Below are 22,811 nucleotides of genomic sequence, written 5' to 3' on the forward strand. Positions count from 1 at the left end.
CACTTAAGGCCTTGGTCTCCACAAATCTGAAATAACCTGTGCAGTATGTTCAATTGCTGATCCATCAATTTTTGAGCTGGAGAGCTGCTTTTATTGACTGTAAATAAAACCAGAGATTGGAGGAGGGTGTTTCAAAAACACAGATATGGAAACCCCAACAACCCCATTAGACATATAAACACAACAGGATGCACAAAGAACAAAGACAGAGACAGATACAGAACATATTGGGGGAAATAAGGTCCTGTCAAAGACAAATCGCAGGAGAGAGAGAGAGAGAGAGAGAGAAAAGACAGTGAGTGAATCATGAAAGAGGCAGTGCTATGGCAGACACAGACATTTGACTTGGAAAATGGCACCATTTGTTTCTGTTTAGCACCAGTTTATCACATATCGGTTCTGAGATTGAGAAGAGAAAAATTGCACGAGCTCAGTCCAAAAACAAGAAGTCCCTTAGATTGAAAAAGAAAAAAGTTCCCAAAAACGTCCTCCGTCACTCAGACCTCTACGATGCTTGATCTTGTGTCTTTGAATCTGTTTTCAGTTCCCTTACTAGCGAAGCTAACATGGATCTCCACCTGTTATCTCTATTGGAAAACCCTGTTGTAAAACACTCAAAGGCACTAAGAAAGCCAGACTACATCGCCACATCTCTACCTACCACATTTGCAGCCTGGCGTGTTCAGGATAGGCATATTTAATGCACCTACATCCATGGGAGTCAAGAGTTACTATAAGCTATTTTATAGCACTTCTTTGCTGATGGCTACTATGAAGTCTTTGGGGTGCAAGACATTCTATAGTGCTTGTTCCTCACATGTATTTGTTTCTCATGAAGCCACAAACAGGCAATGAGTGCACAAAGCAGATGTTCACATATTGGCTTGGTATGTTCGTCAAATGCTTTGTTTGACTGATTCAAACAGAATGTGGTATCATTATCTTGTCCTGCAAGACTGATACGAACTGAAGCTCCATGTGAGCAACAAGAGAACAAGTGTCCATTGAAGAGCCCTTTGTGTTGTGTGTTCTTGTGTTATGCACTGTACAGTAGCTGTATGATTACTACTCGTCTCCCGCACACCTTTCTTCTCTCTCTTGCCCGGGGAATAAGAATATCAATGCTGATGTCTTTTCAAAACATTGTCTTGCTATACAGGAAAAGACGCGGACAGTGTTTTCCTTTCCTTTGTGTCATCTCTCTCTGATTTGGCTCAGTGTTGTGTTTGACCTACTCCCCCTTCTTCTATGCCTGTAGTTGCTGTTGCCGTGGTTCCAGCCTGTGACGTTGTCATGGGGGAGGATGTTTGGTTGCCACGGAGCTCTCCATTCTGACTAGGATGTTGATGAGGAGTGGGTAGAGAGGGAGGGTCTATGGATTGAGGGAGGACTCCATTGTGGGGTGAGCTGTCAGAGGAAATGCCTGAGGAAGAGACTCTGAGGCCTTGATCGTTGGTTACTGCTCCTCCTCCTCCTTCTCCTCCTTGTCCTCCTCCTCCACCTCCCCCTCCACCTTCAGTTATCACACCGGGGTCTGCAGAACCCAGGGAGGAAAGCTGGTCCTCCTAGCGAGATAGAGAGAGAAGGGAGGGGAAAGAGGAGTGGGAGCAGGGAGAGATGGTCGTAGAAGAGAGGCCATTCAATGAACGATGGGAGGGATGCGAGGCGTCGGAAAGGAGATGTCCAATCAAGGCATATAACGTGACATGTAGAGGGAAAAAAAATCACATGTTGAGGAGGTGTGAGAGGAAGCAAGAATAGTGAGGTAAAGATGAAGAGGAGAGGACAAGGAGGATAATTACCAGAAAAGGATGTGATTGTGTGTCAACATTGAAAAATAGAAAGAACCGGTTGGAATGAGAACATGTAAAGGCAATGGCAGAAGCAAAGTAAGGAGGAATTAGAACATAAAAGACAAGTGATAGGGATTGGAAGAACCACACAGAAAGAGAGACAGAGAGAGGAGAGAGAGAGGCAAATGAGTTACGAAGTTGATGCATGACGTACACCAATAAAATGGCAGTACAGGAAAGGGGACACAGGGAAAGAAGGGATGAAGGAGGAATTAAAATTCTTGAGGTCAAAAGGTCCTGATCCTCTTGGGATGAGAAGCAAGGGGTGTTTGTCGGGTGACAGATGTCAGGAAAAGTCAGGAAGTCAAGTGAGTCATTCAAAAATTATGTTCAATAACGACTAAGTTTCTATGTAACTGTGCGTGCTCGAGTAGCTGAAAATATCTTGGATTAAAGACGAAGAAGAACTCTACATCTATGGCATTTTAACAGCACATACTGTAGCATCAGCTTGTGACTAAACACATGCAAAAAAAAAGTCAAGCCACATAGAGCTCAACGCCAAATTTAGCAAGATAAAAAGCAAGATAAAAGTGCATCTTATAGCCTGGCATGAAATCCAAACCTCAGTCAAATTCTCCAACCAAAAAGTCTAACCCAAACCCATTGTAGCAATGAGCTGCTGCATGGGTGCATGTCCTGGGTTGGAGCTTTTGATTAGTGATTAGGTCAAAGTTTGGTTTTGCCAACTTTTTCTTACCTACATTGGAGCAGAATAACGGCAATGCAAACACTAGTTTCATTATTAGTACATATCAAGGTCTGTTTGCAAGCCTTCACTCCCAGTCGTGTTCACTGACGTCTGTGTAGGAGCAGTGGGAAGAGAAAACAATTGGGTTATTGTGCCAATAGACAACTATGAGGACTCTATTCATAATAGCGCTTAATGTATCCAAGAGCTATTACAAGATGACTAATATATAGAAGCATTTTTTTAAAAGCTGAATTCACAGTTTTACCATCAGACCCGGGTAGAAACCTCTTGAAATAATTGCACTTGATTTATCTTGCCTGGCACATTTGCTGTGTGGTGTCTAGACATAATTACAGAGACTCTATTTCACGGAAACTGTAAAACAAGTGCAGAGCTATCTTAAAGACTCTGGAAGTATGTGCAGTAATTTAACTCAGGTTTGTTCTTTAACAAACATTGGAAAATATGTTTGCCATCAAATACCACTTTAATGCTTACAAATATGAAGTATGAGATACTGTAACATGAATGGAATGAAGAGCTGTAGAGGGGAGAGACAGGAAGGAGGAGAGATAGTTTGGTCTGCATCCAGTAGAGAAAAAGAATCAAAATCAAATTATCACTGGATAAGCTGCATCTGATGGGTGTGTCCATTGTGAGTGGAAGATGTTTCCACTTCACTTAAAGAAAAAGTGAAAAGAAGAAAGTAAAAAAAAAAGTTACCCCAAAATTTTGATGTGAATTAGCGGGCCTTTTCTCTTCTCAATCAGAACCAAAATGAATGAAAACATTTTCAGTTGCTAACTGGTGCTATGAACAGCTATCTACTGTGGTACAGACAGTTACAGGATGCCAGTAACATGACTCCAGTGACACTTGTTTTATTATTCTCAAACACAACCAACAGTGTCCTTTAATATCCATGTGTAGACCATTACACATGTCTATTAAACTCAGAAATCAAGCAGCTGAACAAAGACATGGCAAAATGTTTACTGACATCCTTTTTTAACTTACCAAACTTGCTTCACTCTCTGTGGGTTGTGGTTTTTGATTACTTGATGCATTCAATTACAGCTTGGTATGAGTGGGTTTTTTTTTATGCTAATGAAAACTGCGATACTGGAGACAGGAACACAGAACACGTGGTGGAGTACTGAAATGTGTGTAGTAAATGATGCAGATAGAGTATTATACACACAGGTTCTTACCCATCTCCTCCAATCTCCAATCAGTTTTGATGTCTAGAGCAACATTTGAAAAAAACCTGCTGTATGTGTAAGTTTAATCAGTATTTATAATTAAGAGGGTAAAAAGATCCCCTGTAATACTTAAGATAACTAGCTTGCCAGATGCTCCTAACTCTGAAGCAAAAAAAAAAAAGAAGTCAACATAGTACGCATGTCACACATCATCAGACACGCAATAACAACTGGCCTATGCCACCACTCAACCAAATAATGTGCCCAGGTGCCAAACACATACACAAACTGATAAATATCGGAGACACAGACACACTGAGAGACACAGAAAACACACAAAAAACATGTGCACATTAATCAGTGTTCTTCAGGGAAGGACTGGGTCAGATACGGAGATTTCCCATAATTCCTGTTGTTTATCTGAGGACGTGCTGGGAGGGATGACAAACTGAATGGACTGAAGTTCATGTGTGCAGGAAACACAGGGGTAAAAATATGGTGTATTTGAGACAAAAAAATCAACAATGAAAGAGAATTCACACAATATTTCAGTGACTTTCAGACAGATTTATCACCAAGAAGGGTAAAGACCTAAAAATGAACAGTTTGGGCTTGTTTTCAACTGGGAAACAGGCCCAAAATGTAACATTTCATGTCTTATTTCTTGCTCACAAATCCAGACTGAAGTCTGTGGAACCATAAAACATGTTTGTGTATATTCTCTTTTAATTAGGATTTTTTTGTGTAGTTGCTTGGCAGAAAATAACAACTTTGCATTAAAAACTGTTTAAAAGTAATTTCTATTTATCTCTATTTTTTAATTGAGAAATTCTGAGTTACTGTATTTGCAAATGCCAACATCTGAAAATACTGGCCCATAACAATCCATATATTAATTTGTAATTCTCTGCATTTCAGCGATCTACCCAATGCAAAGAGTTACAGGAAGGTCTCCGTATATGACCTAAAAATCTTTTGCAAATAATAATGTTGGCATACATGTCTGTGCTCTGCAGGTTAAGACTGAATTATGTGTATGAATAAGCAATGGGATTTTGATCTGTAGAGGGCTGCAACAGTCACACACAAAGATTTTGAAGCTCTAAGCTAGTGTAGTACATCTGTATATTTCTGCCAAGGCATATAATGTGCTCATTTGTCAACATATGTGAAAAAGCAATATAATACATCTCATATAATTCCTTTCTGAGGACTATCATAGAATATTTCCAGAGTTACCGGTGGATACAAGAAGACATGCTTTTGTGTTGCAAGAGTGACAATAAAACCTAAGCAGGTAACCACCTCTTCCTGCCTGACAGAACAAAGAAAACGCCAGGTTTTTTTGTGTGGTGGTGGAGAAGGAAGCTTACTTCACACAATGCCAATCACGGCACTGTGAATAAATTACACATTTTTGTCATTTGTCAGAGACAAAGAGACTTTAAAGTGCATCATAAAATAGTCTAAATAAATAACTTATTTCAGCCTAAATTGGAGAGTGGGGCTGCAACAGAGAAAAAAATCCCATCCCTAGATTAGTATAAATACAAATTAAACACAAATTAAACAGGTTTCTCTCATTCTTTTTTAAGAGTGAGTTTATCATGTAGTATTAGCAGAAACAGAAAAAATATGGCAGCCAGGCTTTGCTTGCAAACTAGCTGTAAGAAAATTTTGCCAGCTGGCTAAGTTAGCTAACACGCTGGGTACAAGTGTATCTTTGTCCATATTCATCAATTTTTCCTCATATTATCACAACACATCTTTAGTTAAGGGCCTGTCCATTGTGAGAAAATGTTAAAAACATAAGAAAATAGCAGACTTAACACTGGAGCAGTGTGGACCAGTAACTACTAACAACCAGTAGTGAATAAAGTCGGCTAACCTGCAGATATTTTGTTGTTGGTGGGAGCTGGATTAACTATGAACCTGAACCTTTACCTGTGGAAAATGACCATGAGTTGTGAATCGGAAGAAACCTCTGGTTATGGAAATGTTTTTTCCATTCTGTATTCTGGTTTCAAATACTTCTGTAGCCTTCAATGTAACCACAACTACACCAAGAATTTAGCTAACTTAACTTAACTAGCTCGCTTTTCACAAGTTAGCCAGCCACTGTCTGATAAAAGAATATCATCAAGACAGAGACAGGGTCTTTATTTATCTTAGTTTGTCCTGAGTTAATTATGCATAGCCTTTCTTTCTTTCTTTCTTTCTTTCTTTCTTTCTTTCTCAAATGTTCAATCTAAACTTTTATTCACCTACAAGAAATTTTCTCTCTCCAACACATTAGTAATCGTGGATAAAAAGTGATCACAAGTCAGCCTGGTGCTGTATGTAACACATGTATGTAACAGGATTTATGGGCACTACAGTTCAGACGTATTTCAGATGCCGCTCAGTGCAACTTTAACTCACTGAAATGTTTTGTTGTCACCCTTTCAACACAGAGCTATGCCCTTCAGAGCCACGAGTACCTTCTGTCAAAACATTCTGCAAAAGACCTCTTTTTTTTCTGGAAGATTAATGGAAAAGTAAAGTGGGCCTGTCAGTGTGTTGGCTTGCAGTGAGTTCACAGGGTGCTTCATATGGACAGGGACGCACATAGAGAACAGTAGAAGTGGAAAAGAGGCAGCAGGTTATGGATGGAGTGAGAGTTTGCCGGTTCGTTTATTACCTGGGTACTCGGGGTGGGACAGGCGCGAGACGGGGCTGCACTAGGATGGACTGACGCCTCCCCTAAGAGAAATCACCGTATCTCATCAACATAGGAGGAGAGGAGAGGAGAGGAGAGGAGAGGAGGGTTGAAAAGTAGGAGGTAGGAGGAGGAAGCTGACAGCAAAAGGAGGGAAGGCTTGTGTGCAGTGGGCAGGATTCAGAAGGGCGGTGAGGGTTGAGGAAAATAACAGCCACCCAACAGTACATACACAATGCACAACAAAAAGTGAACAGAAAACAAGGACATAAATATACATAAAAATGCTTACTAACGCACATGTATATACATGTACATAATGGCAACCATATACACACAACATTATCAGACAACCCAACAGCCTGAAAGCATTAAAGCAGCGTGCCATGCTCTGTATCATTAATAGAAATCATGCTTATAGGACAAGAAAGAAAAAAGGCGTTAACTTGTGCGCTCCAAACGACATCTGCATCTGAAAGCAGCTGATTAATTAATCCAATACAGTTTGAAAAGCTGAATCTTGCATGTTTCCTGCTTCAGAAAAAGTGAGAAGACAGCGTCAAGGACATGCTTATACCAAACATGCAATCATCTACTCTATAAAGATAAATATATAAACACATGGAGAACCCAGAATCATATTTACATCAACACACTATATCCAAAAAGACATGGAGCAACAGCAAAGAATAGGATTTTCTCTGTTCAAACACACACCCCACCTCACATACACTCAGAAATGACCAACATTCAATAAGCTGCAACAATGTCTATGGATAAAAGATGGTGGTTAAGTCTTATATGAATGAAACATTGATATGATTAATGCGAATACAAGCTCAGAAGCCTTTTCCTCATTAAATTAAACCTCAATGATAGTTCACACAATTCTGCAAAATGTTACGTAAAGCTCTGCAAATAATCTGTTTAACAGCTAAAAACTGATAACAAGTGTGATAATGTGCAGTAAATGCCAAATACTGTAAAAAGTGTATTAGAATGTTTTTATAAATGAAATAAATAGTGACTGCCTAAAAAGGGCTCTTCAATATTCAGTAATGTATTAACTGAATGTTTAATTATTTGTCAAGGTTATTGCATCAAATAAAATATATTACAACCGTTTAGTAATATTTAATTTGTCACTGTAACTATTTAATGTAATTTAGTGGATTAACATGTTTTTATTATGTTTTATGTGTTCCAGGACATTTTTGCTGCCCAATTTTTACATAAGCTTTCTGCAGTGTTTACTAAACTGACTTTAAATGACTTCATTTAACTTAGATTGTAATTTAATATCCTTTTCACAGTCATACCAGTCAAAGAATCAGTAGGGAAAAAGCAACCTACAATTAATTATTAAGTACATTAATCTATTGAGATCTATATTAAATATTTTTTCAGTACTTCCAAGCTGTATATAACAATGATTCCTAGTAATGTCCACACAATTATAACATGCAATTTTTGGTGAACCTGTTTCAGAGACATGCTGATTTAATTTGTGATTCTGGAGGATGCAGTAGGTGAAGTTAAACTGTATTGCATTATACAAGTCATTCGTCACTACTTTTTGCAGCGTATGTTTATTTTGTGGGTATCAGGTACTGCTATGGGAAGGATTATGGCATCCTGCACCTGTGCTATTATGTGAGACCTAATTAAGTGTGGGGTGTTGTTTTGGAAGTTGGTAGCTGTGGCCCCAGGAAACAATGGCATGATGCCTCGCCTCTCTCACTCCCTATTCATTTACTTTTCCTTCTCTAAGCTGCTGTGTGTGCACCAGCCTCACCCATTAAAGCTGAGTGTCATCACACTGGACTAAACTGTCTGCTTGTCTTAGGTGCAGTGGTGAAGAAACAAGAGCCTGAAGGTAAAACACAAAACTAATCAGTAATCCTGATGAAAGAGTCCCACATAAATTCTCACTCACTCTCACGCACTGGCTGGTTAGCTCCAAGCACAATGAGCTGAAGGTAAATTCAAGGAGCATTTCAGAATAAAAGTATTTTCCTTATCCCATTACATGTGTTCCTGTGTATCTGTTTATAACCCCTTACATGGAAGTAACACAAATACCAGCAACATTGAGTCAGAGGGAGGCTACAGACTTAAATACCTCAACAACCACTGGATGGGTTTTCTTAGAATTTAGTACAAACATGCATGATCCCCCAGAGGATCAATCCTACTCAAATTTGTGATTAGTCTCCTGACTTTTATTCTATGGCCACTAGTAAGTTTACATTTGTGCTTTCAGCTAAAACATCTGGACAGCTATTGAATGAATTGCCATGAAATCTGGTGCAAAACTAACAGTATAGTATATGTACTTTGTACTTAGCACTAATTAGCAAATGTTAGCATGCTAACACAGTAAGCTAAGCTGCTGTTGAACATCAGCATATTAGCATTTTCCTATTTAAGGTTGCTGGAATTAGCATTTAGCGAAAAGTACCACTGTGCCAAAGTGCAGTTCTGTTTGTGCTGAAATGTGTTATGTTGTACAGGTGTTTACTTCATTGCATCCAGCCACTGCATCTCCCACCGGTTCCTATTTTACTTCTGACCCCAAAGATTCCTCAACTCCAGCTGTCAGTGAACTTTGGACCTCACTTTTGTATGCAATGACTTTTGTTTCTCTCTGTGCTCTGATGACATTTTTTGTCATATCCTCAAAACAATGGCCAGACGATTTGTCAGTCACCCTCTCTTCTCATTTTTTCAGCTGCTTTAACATGAGAATGAGACTTCTACCTTTAAATAGAAGCATATAATACATAAATAAGTTAAATATGGTATAAATATGATACGATTTTCTACATTAAAGAGCAAATATTTTTACAACCTGGAAGAACATGAGCCTTATAATTTGATAAAAACTGTCTCTTGGTGTTTAAATTTCTGATTTAATTTAGTTTAGTTATAGTTTGATCTGTTGGAATTATAGGCTATTGAAATGTAGGAGTTGTGCACTTCTCCTTCAAACACCACATAGAAGGTGCCATGCAGCTTACACATCACCTCCAGCGCAGTTTGAATGTTAAGCAGGTCGCTGCTTGCTCCTCTATAATCCAATAAACATCTTTGTCAAGGCCGTATTGGGGTTGAAATTGTTATTGGTAGACTGGTATAACCCTTTAATGCTCTTCTCAACAGTTCTTCACAGGCTTACAAGCTTGTTAAACCAATAACTACTTTCTATTTTTCAGTTTCTAAAAACTGAGCATTTCTTTTTTTTTCATACACACAAAAATGAATGAACTTGTGTTCACCTCCAGTTGATTATTTGACTTGTTAATGAAGAAGAAATAAGAGCAACCAGGAATGCAGAGTGTAAAGTCATGTAGTAGGACTGGGCAATATGACTTCAAATCAATATCGCTGTTATTTCAAACTTCTACGTGGTGAATGAATGATTACTTTGGCGCACATTGGTCTTTTTCTTTTTTTTGAGCCATGCACTCTTCATATTCAGCAATGTAATTTTGCTCCAAGTGATTGAACTAATTGGCGGTGTTACCTTTGGTCGCTGAAATTGTTTTTCTGCAGTGTTTGCATTAAGCTTCTTATTATTGTGTGTCGTCTTCACTGAAGTCAAAATGTGCCCAAACAACTTATATAAATTTAAATTTCTAAACTGAATCAACCTGAATGACAATTATTGATCTTAGCTTCCATGTGACCACTTGAACAGTGTATAGAGGCTTGTGATTCTTATATACAAGGTTGGTGTTTTGTCAGTTAGATGTTGAATTCACCTGCCACTGTTTTAGGAAACATGACAACTAACATTACTGACGACATGAAATAATACTACTGTAATAGAATTCATAGGGTCATAACAGAATGACAGTGCACTGTAATGTAACAGTAGTGAAATGCTGCCCTACAGCGTTATTCCAAACATTATTTTTGTGGCACAGAATTAAAGCAGAACAAAAATATTTTGTCTGCATGAATATGTTCAGCACCAGAAAAAAAGGTGCAACACCATTCTTGCTGAAAGTGATCATGAGTCAACATTATTCACTGGGCGTCTAAAAGTCCTGAATCGTTTTCTTTTAATGTGAGTTTCTGTTGGTTTTATTTCTTCCTTTTTTATATAGTCTGCTAAGTTAATTTCCACCATGCCCACACTTTTATGGCACTTACTTCAACATCCTACGCTGCAAAGTGCAAACTTTATCCATCTGGCACCCTACAAGAAAACACACAGCGGAGCTGCTACAATTTGCAGATGAATCGTTTGATCAATCTGAGATAAAATTAATTGGAGGCCAATTTGAAAATTGATTCATTGTTGAGGTCAAATGTTTAATTTCTCAAATTTCAACGTTACATTTTACATTATTAGTAAACCTATGATCTTTCTGTTTTCGGCAGTTGGTCAGATAAAAGAAGAAACTGTTGTGGGCACATTTCACTGTGTATTTTAATGTTTCATGGACTAAACAATGAATTGAAAAAAATTACTGAAATATTAATTAATAATGAAAATAATTAGTTGCAGCCCTTGATCCCAAGTTACATTGGTAACTAGACAGTAGTCTGATAAGTATTTTCTGTAATACTGGAGACTTGTCCTCAAATTATTTATACTAAATATTGTGTATATTTGTCCATTTTTTCTAAAATAACAACCCTGTAGAACGTTCTCTGAATATATCAATGTCACATTAGTTGCAATAATGAGCATCAGTGTGTCAAGTCAAGCTTCTGTCAGCTTTTCCCTCTTGGCATGTTTCATTATTCTTTCCCCTCCCTGCTGCTTTTGATGGTGAACTGGAAATCTACCATGAGGCTATTCTTTGATTTTTCATGCAATTAATTGATGGAAATTTATAAGTATGACCAAATGCAAGAAGGAACATTTGAAGTGGGGCTACTGTTTTATCTCTTTGGCAAGGAAATGGTCTTTTTGAAGGCTAAGATTAGCATTAAAACCCTCAAATGAACTCATGGCAACAGACTTATGAGAAAACCTGTATATTTCATTTAATAATAATAGCAGCTGAAAATACACTATATGGGTTGCCTCTAATGATGCAGCATTAGCAGCAGTAAACTTTTATGTATAAACTAGGAGTCGTAACTTTGTCAAATTTGAACACACAGACACAATACACACATTTTTAGAATAAGTGCGACTAACACTAGCTGATGATATCACTGATGTTCATCATAAATTAACATCCACCTGAGAATCATGATGTTTTTAAGGTTTTTGTGGCATCAAAGTAATCAAGTGATAGTTGTCTACACATCCATGGATACATCCCAAACAGGAAGTGCTGATACTGTATACTTTAAATGGTCACAGTTATAGTTGAACAGCATATCTCACCAAATCTATGGCAACTAAGCTTCCTGTTTATGCACCATGGGAATTGTAATAACAAAACTGATTGTAACATTATTGAAAAGGGGCAGTTACCATAATTAAAAACAATCTCCACCTCTTACATTAGTGTAGAGATTATTAACATAAATACATTTATAAAGTATAGTCAGAAGCTACTCAGCTGTAATGAAAGTTATTAAAATTAGCCCCACCTTTCCCTGGTGCAAGTGATGTACACATTAATGCATCAGTAATTATAATCTAATAATAAAACATACATTATCCTCAGTTAGGCCATTCTTTATAGAGAGTACTTTTACTTTTGGAACTTTAAGTAGTCTTGTTCTTTTACTTAAGCAAAAGATGTGAATACTTCTTCTACCATAGCTGGTGATAATGATCAACAAGAAAAGAGGATTACTTCAGTTTAAATATGAGCGTCAGGCTTGTGATTAAAATAAACTAATGTGAGCAGGGTCTCATTACCTCTTTCATTCTTAGCATTTATGTTTCTCACGCACACACACTATATTTTCAGCATGTGTATGTTCACACATACACACATACGCTATATTTACAGCATGACTCATGCTTTAAGGTGGGCTACTGGGATTTGACAGGATAAGAGAGGGGGCGCATGAAATGATGAGGACTCAGAAGAACAAACAGCACCACCACCACCATCACCACACAGCATACAGTAAAGTCATATTTGGGGCTCAGCTGTTCAATAAACTGAGTGTAAGTCTGGTTTGACAACATGTGTGGAAAAGGTTTAAGGAATTTTAACCCCCGACATGCTCGGCAGAAACAACTACAGAACTGGCAACATCATCACAGCCCCGGATATGCTCACAAACCCAGCTAGAGTCAGACATCGTGATAGCTCGAGCTGAGGAATGCAAACAACAACAACAACAACACTCTCTGATCTCCAGAGCTCCCAGGTACGTTGGCAGACAGATGGCAGTCAAACCCAAACACAGGGACAGGTCAGGGACAGGGCGGGACAATTAGGGGGACCACATACGCACAGCAGACAAAATCATAACAGCAGCAGGGGAAAAAAGAGAGGCAGAGGGGGGAAGAGAAGAAAGCACGGGCCACTGTACGGACTCGACGAGAGAAGAAACAGTCTCACAGACCTGATCAGCGAAAATCCTGGTTTTTGGCTCAATGATGGCTCCTCCCCTTATCTCATCCTCCACAGCCATGAGTCTTGGAAGCAGAGAGAGAGAGAGAGGAGAGGGAGAGAGAGAGGGGAAGGGGGGTGGGGGTAGAAAGAGAGGGAGTATTATGAATTCAAGATGATACTTAGACAAGAAGTTGAGCAGATGCATCTTCAACATCTGGCTCAACGACCCACAGTGATGAGCTGCCGGTTACCTGTATCTTAAATCTGAATCCCAAATCTGACAGGCAGCTCAATCTCTTAAGCCTGTGCAAATGTTGAGCAGCAGAAACCAAAGCCATGCTTTACGAGGCACTGCCAATTTTCACTGGTGGAGGTTTTTTTTTTTTTTTTTTCTTCTCGCCGCAATGGGGTTCATCAAAGCATTTTTTCCCAATTTAAGGTGTTTTCAAAGTGCAATTACGGCCAACTGTGGACAATTACTCTCAGTTATCTGAAGTGAATGGTTCAGTAACAGATCCCAATCATCCCCAGGGAATTGCCTATCTTATGTAATGTGGACTGACCAAGGCACGGGCGGAAAATCCTTTGACTAATCATTTCAAAGACTCCACTCGCAGATATGAGCGGGCTTACTGCTGCAGTTTTCATGAGCCAGCGGACAGTGCAGGTTTCCCAGCTCTCATGATTATCCAAGTGCCAGGGATTTACTCCAGATAGGGTCATTCAAGGATATTTCTCATACAGGGTTATCTTGCAGTTACACAGCCAACTGGCTGAACTGTGAGTATTGTAATGGTGGTGATTAATGCCAAATAGAAGTTAGTGTGAATAAAAAAAAAGACCTCTTTACATGATAGATTTCATTACATTGGTTTCATGTCTTTCAGTCTGTTTTACAAGGTTTTCGCTGGACGTTTTACCGCAGCAGAATAAACATCCTTGCAATTTGTTGACATGAAATATGCTTGCTGGAATATTATCCCTTTATAATAGTGCATGAAGGAGTAACTTAAATTTGTCTTGACTGGAGAGATTGTCACTGGTGTGTTCTTTAAGCCACTAAAGCCAATCAAATAGTTGACAGGAACATTTAATTGCCACCATGCAGAATAAATATAACACCAATCAAGTCACAGTGTGTCACTCAAAACTCCAGCACATTCATATCATTTTATTCAGAACACAGAGAGGCACGTGTTTGACAATAAAGAACGAAAATCCACAGGTGAAGTTTCAAACAGAAGTGTTTGGATGTTTTATTCCATAAATAATGTACAGTGTTGAGAGTTATTTTACAAAAGAAGAGAATAGGAAAAGAAAAGAATCAATCATAAGCACAGACAGAAATATTAGCACTGTCCCCAAAAAACAATGGAATGTAACATGGGCATACAGCATAAAGATTTTGACATGACTTCAAAAGGCAGACAATGATTCATGTGGGTGATATGTTACAAAAAAAAAAAATTAAGCTTTTTATATCCAGTTGTACTTCAAGTAGTGTGCTTTTGAGGTCAAGTCGTACATGTAGTCAAAACAATGTGTGTATCTACCAACATGAGGTCACAATGTCTGAAGATTTTGCTACAGAGAAAAAAGGCAAGAGACAAAGGTGTCAAATAGGATGTAAAGTTAATGTAAAGTCAACAGAAAGAAACAACAGACCTGGATCAAACAGCAGCTGCAAATACTTTCTTTCTTTCTTTCTTTTTTTTTTCTGCCAATGACTTTGATTGAAAACTTACCTTTCAGCATTGGACTGGTGCTGATGCAGGCGGCCCCTACCCATCTGGTTAAAACAAACTCAAGAATCATTTGCAACTATTTGACACAGGTCTGTACAAAGTGAATATAAACCCTTGGCTGTTGCTACAAGCCATGTCAATCACACACACATCAAGCCAAAACTCATCACCACTATGAATTCATTTGCAAGATTTAAACATAAGTTTTGCCGTAGTACAATCTATACAGCCTATCAATATATTCTTGCTACAAAAGAGAGGCAGATATACTGACACCAGAATATTATCTATATCTCTGGAGAGGGAAAAAGAAAATAATAATATGGTTGCCCTTTTTAATATTAATATTTAAATTATACTGTAACTGCATAAGTTAAATGACAGAACTGTCTAACTTTCTTAAACAACTATTCTGATCACCATGTCACTGGACACCACCAATGACGGACTGCAGGTCAAAGTCATACCAAGCATATACAGCAAAATCAAACAGATAGAAGATAATCTTTTTCGCTTTAATTAATAAATAATATCCATTGCAGTCTTTCATTAAAAATGCAGATAAATTCACAAACACCGTACAGATAAGCCAAAAACAAGTAGAGAACTTAAGAACACACTTCAGAACATACTGTTGTCAAAGAGTCACGTCATTGTTGTCATGTTGTCTCTGTGGTATTTTGCACTTTACAGTATTCCAGGTCTTTATTTTTCTCTGTTTAGATACTGTGGATGGCACCTGGTAAAAGGTTTTGGCAGGAAGTTACTGTTTCTTTATGTACACAAAATGCATACAATATACCTCATCAGGATCCTGCATGTGCACTCGCACACACACAGCACATGTAGACATATTGTATCTATTATTGCGCGTCTCCTGCTAAAACGTTAGCTATTGCAAAGTTAAAATAGTTGTAATCTCACTCTCAATAGAATTCATATATATTTTATATATTATTACTATTATGGCTCTTGCATCGCAGACTTTAATATGCTATGGATTATAGTTAAAAATAAATTATTACTATGACAGGTACAATTAAGACCATTGTTTTTTTTCCCCCCTACTGTAAACTCGCTGCATCTCGTCAGTTCACAGCAAACAGCTTGGGGAAGATAAATAGTTTCATTCATATTTATGACTACCAAAATGCATTAAAATATTTTGACAAAAGAAAAAAATTAATTGGAGAGCCCGTAGCCAACTAATGGTATCACTACCCTAAAGAAGAAATATAGATAAAAGTGCTACAGGTAAAGTGGACTCAGTGTTTTCAGTGGATTTAACCTAGCATGACTTAAAACTCAATATTTGGCTTTGGTTTAAATTAGATTGTTGAGAACACAAAGTGTATCTGGTCGAGTGACAGATATTGGATTTGCTCTGAGCTTAAAGTAAAGTTTATGCACAGAACATTAAGGCTTCTCTGAAAGAAAATCTCTGAAACTTGAAACACATCGCTAAGTGTTTTTGTTCTGCAGATAAACAGATTTTTTCAAGCTAACTCAGGAGCCATGAATTCAAGATGGCTCCTTTTTGCAGAACCTGAGCTTGCATTTGCATCGAAATAATGGATCTGAATGTGAAAATTTAACATATAAGTCAATCTAAGATGAAAGAAACATAAGGCTATGGTTACACTTGTCATTTCACTAAGATTTGGGAGTCCAATCGATCCAATATGATGGCCTGGGACCACATTTCTCGGCATCCACACTCTCTGCTCTGCATCGCTCTCGTGTGCATTACAACTCAAACGTGTCCAGACGATGCACAAGTCTCGCAATGCATTTGATGACATGGTCTGGCTCAGTGAATTGTGAGTAAAATTGACTTGGAAGCATCCAGATCTGCTACTTATTCATCCTTGTGTGGTCAAATGATAAAAGTCACACAAGTCACAAGTGTAAGCCTTGGAAATATCAGTTTCCTGAACAAGATGCTTTATGTGTGAAGCAGATTTGCTGTGTTCGCTTTGAGCTCATACTCCAGGGGAGCGATAATCAATGGTTAAGTGCTCTGATAAAGTTTCTCTACTAGGTGGCATATTTCTTCTATGCCTTTATGCTTGAATCTTCATCTTTCACAGACTGATTGAAGTTTTGTCTGTGACTTTCTCCCCTCTTCATGTTACACCATAGCATCGTATGTATGTAAAAAAAGGAGAGAGGTATCGGTCCCCATGGTCACTATGTAGAAAGATACATCAGCAGTCCGTCAGTGATCATGGTTCACCTCGATTTAAAATGGAAGAGCTAATATTAAACCATGGTCTTCCGAAGTCCTGTGCCTGAAGGTCCAAAACAATACTTAGTGTTGCTTTAAAAAGTGCAGACATGTTTCTGAAGTTATCAAATTTTCAATCTTCTTGTGCTTTTACAGTGCAATCTCGTGGGAGAGTCAACTGAAAATGAAGCTAAGTGGAATCATCTCAAATGACCCCGAGATCCAGTTAAAAGCCAGAGCTGGGTTCATAAAAATGGCTGATGATTAGTGCAGCAGCACAAGGACATGGGAAGGTGTTTAATGATGGTTTTATATACAAGGTTAGGCCGTTAAAGATGATTCCCCATAAAAGATGAGCAGGACTGTCTCTGTCTTCATTCCATGTCTTCTTTCCTGGAGTGGATTAGAAGTGGCAATATTCTCTGTCACAGATATCCAGCCTTCAGTTGCAGACCACAGACTATTATAAGATGTGAACAAGCAAATATTGTACTCTTTTCCTTACAGAGTCTTTTAACTGAACTCTTTCCACAATAGAAAAAAAATGAATAGATAAAACTACATTTGGACAGCACTGCTAATGTGCAGTCAAACTTGAAATCCTCCAGAAGTCCTCACAACACAGCAAACATTTGGTTTTCATGCCTGAATACAACTGAGATACAATCAATATTCCACTCTTTTCCCACCAGCTACTTAATTATTGTGGTCGATCAATAAAAACTAAAGACTGCACTCAAAAACTGCACCGTTACAATTTCACACAAGCACTCAATAAATTAGGACTCAACTGGAGTCCTCCACAGTCACCCAAATATGATGCTCTTGAATAACAAGTAAATGATGTTGTGAGGATATGATAGCAGATTTCCTACAACAAGAGCTCAGGACGAGGACGATCAAAGACTCCTTTGTCCAGCTTAACTCAGTTGAAACGAAGCAACGGTCAAGGGAACATGCCCTGCATGCTTATCAAAGAAGATATAGATCTCTGTCCTCAGTATTACAGTCTCTCATTTAATTTGTCACTCATTACATGTCTGCAGCTTTGGCTTTCAATATATAGCTCCCTGCCTTGTTCCCAGGGCTGTAGTACTTAATGAAACTGAAAACAACCTCCTACTCTGCAATATTCTTTGCTCGATAACAACCTCTGGTAAATAGAGTCCTATTCCAATATGCAATATATGTATTTTTAGAAAGAACTGATGCAACCTCATGTTTAAATCTTGTTAAACAGAATTCAATACACTAAAGTTGCACTGTGTCGACCAAAGAAGCTTCCACTTACTCCTCAGAAGTATGATAATACATTTTAATGGATGCTAGCAATCTTAATCTGAGAGAATGTTTCACCTTTTCCACGTACTTTGAAGAAAACTCATTTCATCTATTCACCACAGGCAACATAATAAACAAAAATAAAGTCAATGTGGCCCGCCCATGGCCGCCCTATAAAAGACCACATGTCTTAGCTGTCTTTTGCCCTCCAGCCCAACAACAGCCTCCATTTACCTGCTAATTATTCCTTTAATTTGGGAGTCTTTCTCCAGTTGCTGTTGCCGTAGCCTCCGCTCACTGTCCTCCAGTCGATTCTGGTACTGTAGGAGGATCTTATTGGTCTGCTGCTCCTGCGTGAGGAGCCTCCGCTCGTACTCCTCCAGCTTTTTATGGGACATCATCAGGCGCTCCTTCAGGGAGTTGATCTCCTCCTCGTACTCCCGTACCTGAGGCAGAGATAGATGGGTTAGATTTTACAAGCCTTGATTTCTCAGTGGGATAGGTAGCTGGTTTCTTTTTTGTGAATACTCATGCAAACTGTAAAGAAGAAAACAGCGTCCAAATGCTGAAAGTTGGGCTGGCTGAAGTACAGTGACTATACCAAACACTGCAAAAGATTTATGAATATTTGGCTGATGGCTGTTGTTTCCCACACTATTTGAGACCTCTGGACTTCTGTGTTAAGACCAGAGCTGAGTGCCATCTGCTAAGCAATGATGGGCATGACTCAATGTTCCTGCATTTTACTAAACATTAATAAAGGGCAGTTCTGAAACCTAAAAATGATACCTACCCTGTCCATGCGTGACTCATCCATGCTCTTTGAGTACTCCTTCAGTTTGAAATCTTCACGGTCAATCCGCGAACTTTCAATGTCAGCTGACAGATGAGGCATGTTGGAGACCCAGGCCACTGTTCGCTCATTGGCTGGGGTTGGGGGATTGAGGGTGGATGGAGACTGGGACCCCTAGGAAGAAAGGCCAGCACACTGAATATGAGAACATGAGTTCTTAAGTGGATGAAAATCAGTTTCATAACAAGTGATTTTTGAGTAGGCTTTTATTCAGAGTGCCTCAGAGCTGCATGAGTTCATATATATTTTGAGCATGGCTGGTCCCTGGTGGGACTCAAGCCCTTAATCCTGACAGTGTTAGAGCCATGATCTACTCAGTGAGCTACACACACACAGTTAAAGCCATATACAGAAATCTTTGTTGAGACACTGTTGAGAAATAACTATGAGCACAGATGCCGATGAACAAACAGGAACAATCAATCAACACGATTGATCTACAGCGTGCAGATGTTACCTGTTTGCTCATGGTGGGTTTGAGAAGATGCTGTTGCTGTTGCTGAGACTGTTGCTGTGGTGACTGTTGAGTGCTCTGACTGGTGGTTCCCTGTGGACTCTGGCTTTCCCTGACAGAGCTCTGCTGGTGGGGCAGGCCCGGGGCAGTGTTGTCTTTGACGGACAGCTGCCGGGGCCCGTGCTGCCTGCCGCCATAGCCAGACTCTGGTGACTGGAGGAGATTCCCGCTCTGCGGTCGTGTTTTAGCCGGGGCAGAAGGAGCAGCAGCTGCACTGACGGACAGCTGATGGGAGGTCTGGGATTTGACGCGCTGGGTGGGAGGCGGGGCAACAGAACTCTGGCGCACAGGTTGTACTGTGGAGGGGGGTGTGGTGGCCAGGGAGGAGTGGGAGGTTCCTGTCTGGGAGGTCATGCCCATCATTTGTTGCTGCTGTTGGAGGTTATCCTTAAAGAGAAAACATGTAAATAACACGTTAGCGTTTTCATTCCTTGTTTCGTTTGTTTCTGGGGAAATGATGCTTTGAACTCAGAGGCTGCGTTAAAAAGAGGCAAAGAGCTACGATGTTTACAGGTGCTGCCTCAGGTACCAGTGACACAATGAAATATAATCCAGGAAGTCTGGTTTGAGAAACAGATCCATGACTATGAAGAATTATCAGACAACAAAATCAACCACTCAAAATCAGCTCCAACTCAAGAGCTAAAATAATTCATTGATTAGTCGATCTGCAACAATCTGGTAATTAATTCATTGTTTAACCCATTTATTAGGGGAAAATACCAAACATTTTCAGGCTCCAGTTTATCAAAAGTGAGTATTTTGCTTTCTTTGTCTGACTGATTTTCTTGTAAATTAAATGTCTTTAGTTTTTGGACTTTTCTTTAGTAGCTACATTACTCAATGATGAAACAATAATTTGTTGAAAAACTAATTTCATCATAATCAGTTTAAAGAGAAATAAAAGTCTAGATAGAGACACTAGAATACAGTGAACATACATTTACCTGCACGTGCATGGACATCTGTCTGCGTCCATAGTCAGCCCTGCTGTAGTCGTCACTGTAGCTGTGTGAGTGGATGATGCTGGGTTGGCCCAGGTGACTGTCCCTGGTCCTGAGGGTGGACAGGTCCTCACTGCGAGAGAACCCCCCGTGGGCGAACTGTGGGATGTAGGTCTGGTGGGAAGGCTCAGGCTCTGGGGCCAGGAGCAGGGGTGCTGGAGGTTGAGCCCGGCTGTGCTGGTGATGGAGCTGTTGCTGTTGAGGCCCATCAGCAGTCGCCAGATGAAAGAGGGGATTCTGGAAGGAAAGCGGGTAGCGCATGGCGGCGGCCTGCTGTTGCTGCTGCTGGGATAGCGAGTCGGTGGTGGTGCCCATCTGGCTCAGCTGGCTCAGCCGAAGGCCGCCGGACATGCTGGAGCCGCCAGAGCCAGCTGACAACCTCCCACCGGCCCGCAGCTGGCTGCTCAGGCCCGACCCCAGGCCGCCACCGCCTCCGCTGCTCAGCCCTCCGAAGCTGCCCATGCCGGCGATGGAGGCCTGGGAGGAGTTGAGCATGTCCACCGACTGCAGGTTAGACACGCTGTTCATTCGGGAATCCTGGAGGTCCATCATAGATACGCTTTTATTGACACTGAGCACCTAGATAATCAGGGATATGAGGGGCTAGTGTGCCCCATCTTATTTTTTTATGTTAGGTGGCCACGGATGATATGGGTGAGGGTGGTGCGGGTGTTTTTACCGCGAGGCCTGGATATCGGAATGCCTCAAAGTATTTCCCAGGAAATACCGCTAGGATGAGTTGCGTGGTGAATCAGTGGAAAAAAAGCAGATGTCATGATATACTACAGCCTCGATCACACGATGGCAGATTCTCTTAAGTATGACTAACATGCACGCCATACTAACCTCACTTTGGTAAAGATAAACCTAGTGGATGGGATGATGGTTCCCCAAGTCAGTGTGATAAAACTCACCTTAGGGTCTGGTTCGGTGATGTCCGAGCTGCTCGTGCAGTAGGCTGGGCTGGACCGGGCCAGTGGAGGGCGCGATACATAAAACATGTCTTTGGCGGACGCTCGATGAGGGTGGTCACGGTCCTGAAAACTCATCTGGGAGCGGGATGGCATGACCCCTCCGGTGGAGGTAGGGGAAGGCAAGCGAGTGATATCTATAGAGCTGGAGAACAGCAGTGAGTAAGGCCAATAATAGCTGCAGATTGATACTATGAGGTGAAGCGTCCTGACACTAAGGGCCCAAAGATTATTCTTCACAAGAACAGGGTAATAACATTTCAGAAGGCAGCAGGTCCAAAACTACATAAAGCAGTGGTGGAAGAAGTCTTCTGATCTTTTACTGAAGTAAAAGTACAAACACAAGAATGTAAAAATACTCCATTCAAGCTTAAATCTTTGTACTTTTGAGAAATATTAGATATTTTACCTCTTTGAGCATCAAACTATTATTTAATGGAAACATCTTAAGTCTCTTTGGTGGATTTGATAAGGACTCAAAGAAATTTGAACTAAAGCAAAGGGGCCCAAGTAGACGCTGCTTTTATGTAAGGGGCCACAATGTGAGCAGCCACTGGTTCAGTCTTTAACAATGTGTTGTAATTTATAATCTTATCATTCCTTTATTCTTTTCAAATCTCAGTAACTAGTAACTTTATCTGTTTGATTAAAAGTACAATATTTTACTTTGAAATGGAGTGAAGGTTAAGTACAAAAACAGCACTTGATAAAAGTTTCTTTCCACCACTGCATAAAAACAACAACAGAGGAACGAACAACCAAAATTTCAGCATTTGACATCAAAGTTCTTCGATGAGCACCTGGCAATAAAATCCCAAAGGTAAAAAGCAGATGTTATAATCATGACGCAGAGGTCGCCTACCTATTAAGATCCCTCATCATGATATTTTGGAACTCGGATGAGATGCCCCTGTTGAAGCACGGCCGTGACAGCAGCCTGTCTGTCTGTCTCTCCGGGACCCTGTCTGTCTGGTGGCTGGGCTGCCTCTGGAGGTGTGGGTTACGCAAGGCCATGCTGATGTCATTCAGGAGGCGAGGCAGAGGACCCAGTTTGATGACGGCATCCTGTGGTTAACAGGAAAAAGAAAATTAGATTTGCTGCGGATTTATAAAATAATCCCCCTTTTTTGAAAAAAAAAATCTAATGCAAGGGTTTCATTAAAACGCCATGTATCCACCTCCGCTCACCTGGTGCTTGTAAAAGTTAATGACAGCTCAAGTTCGATTAATGACTCGCAGCCTCATTTGGCAAAAAGTTTCAGTTGAGAGAACAGCAAGACATTTTTG

General features: G+C 39.9%; 1 protein-coding gene across 2 annotated transcripts in view; it reads right to left on the minus strand.

Moving 5' to 3' along the window:
- The window catches only part of syngap1b (synaptic Ras GTPase activating protein 1b), a 145,213-nt gene that overhangs the window by 4,128 nt on the left and 118,274 nt on the right, over positions 1-22,811 (minus strand). Inside the window, exons 16-24 of one of the 2 annotated variants that reach the window (XM_071468723.1) lie at positions 22,387-22,589; positions 21,468-21,669; positions 20,497-21,030; positions 19,493-19,936; positions 18,976-19,149; positions 18,417-18,628; positions 12,940-13,012; positions 6,430-6,491; positions 1,397-1,565 (exon numbers count right to left, since the gene is read on the minus strand). In XM_071468723.1, coding sequence (XP_071324824.1) covers positions 1,523-1,565; positions 6,430-6,491; positions 12,940-13,012; positions 18,417-18,628; positions 18,976-19,149; positions 19,493-19,936; positions 20,497-21,030; positions 21,468-21,669; positions 22,387-22,589 — 1,947 coding nt within the window. In that variant the 3' untranslated portion in view covers positions 1,397-1,522. Of the gene's footprint in view, positions 1-1,396; positions 1,566-6,429; positions 6,492-12,939; positions 13,013-18,416; positions 18,629-18,975; positions 19,150-19,492; positions 19,937-20,496; positions 21,031-21,467; positions 21,670-22,386; positions 22,590-22,811 lie in introns of those variants that run through there. The other variant, XM_071468722.1, reaches the window with a different exon arrangement.

Source organism: Trachinotus anak, unplaced genomic scaffold (assembly GCF_046630095.1).
Source record: "Trachinotus anak isolate AG129_WGS33_773 ecotype Australia unplaced genomic scaffold, CSIRO_AGI_Tana_v1 ptg000032l, whole genome shotgun sequence".
NCBI lineage: Eukaryota > Metazoa > Chordata > Actinopteri > Carangiformes > Carangidae > Trachinotus > Trachinotus anak.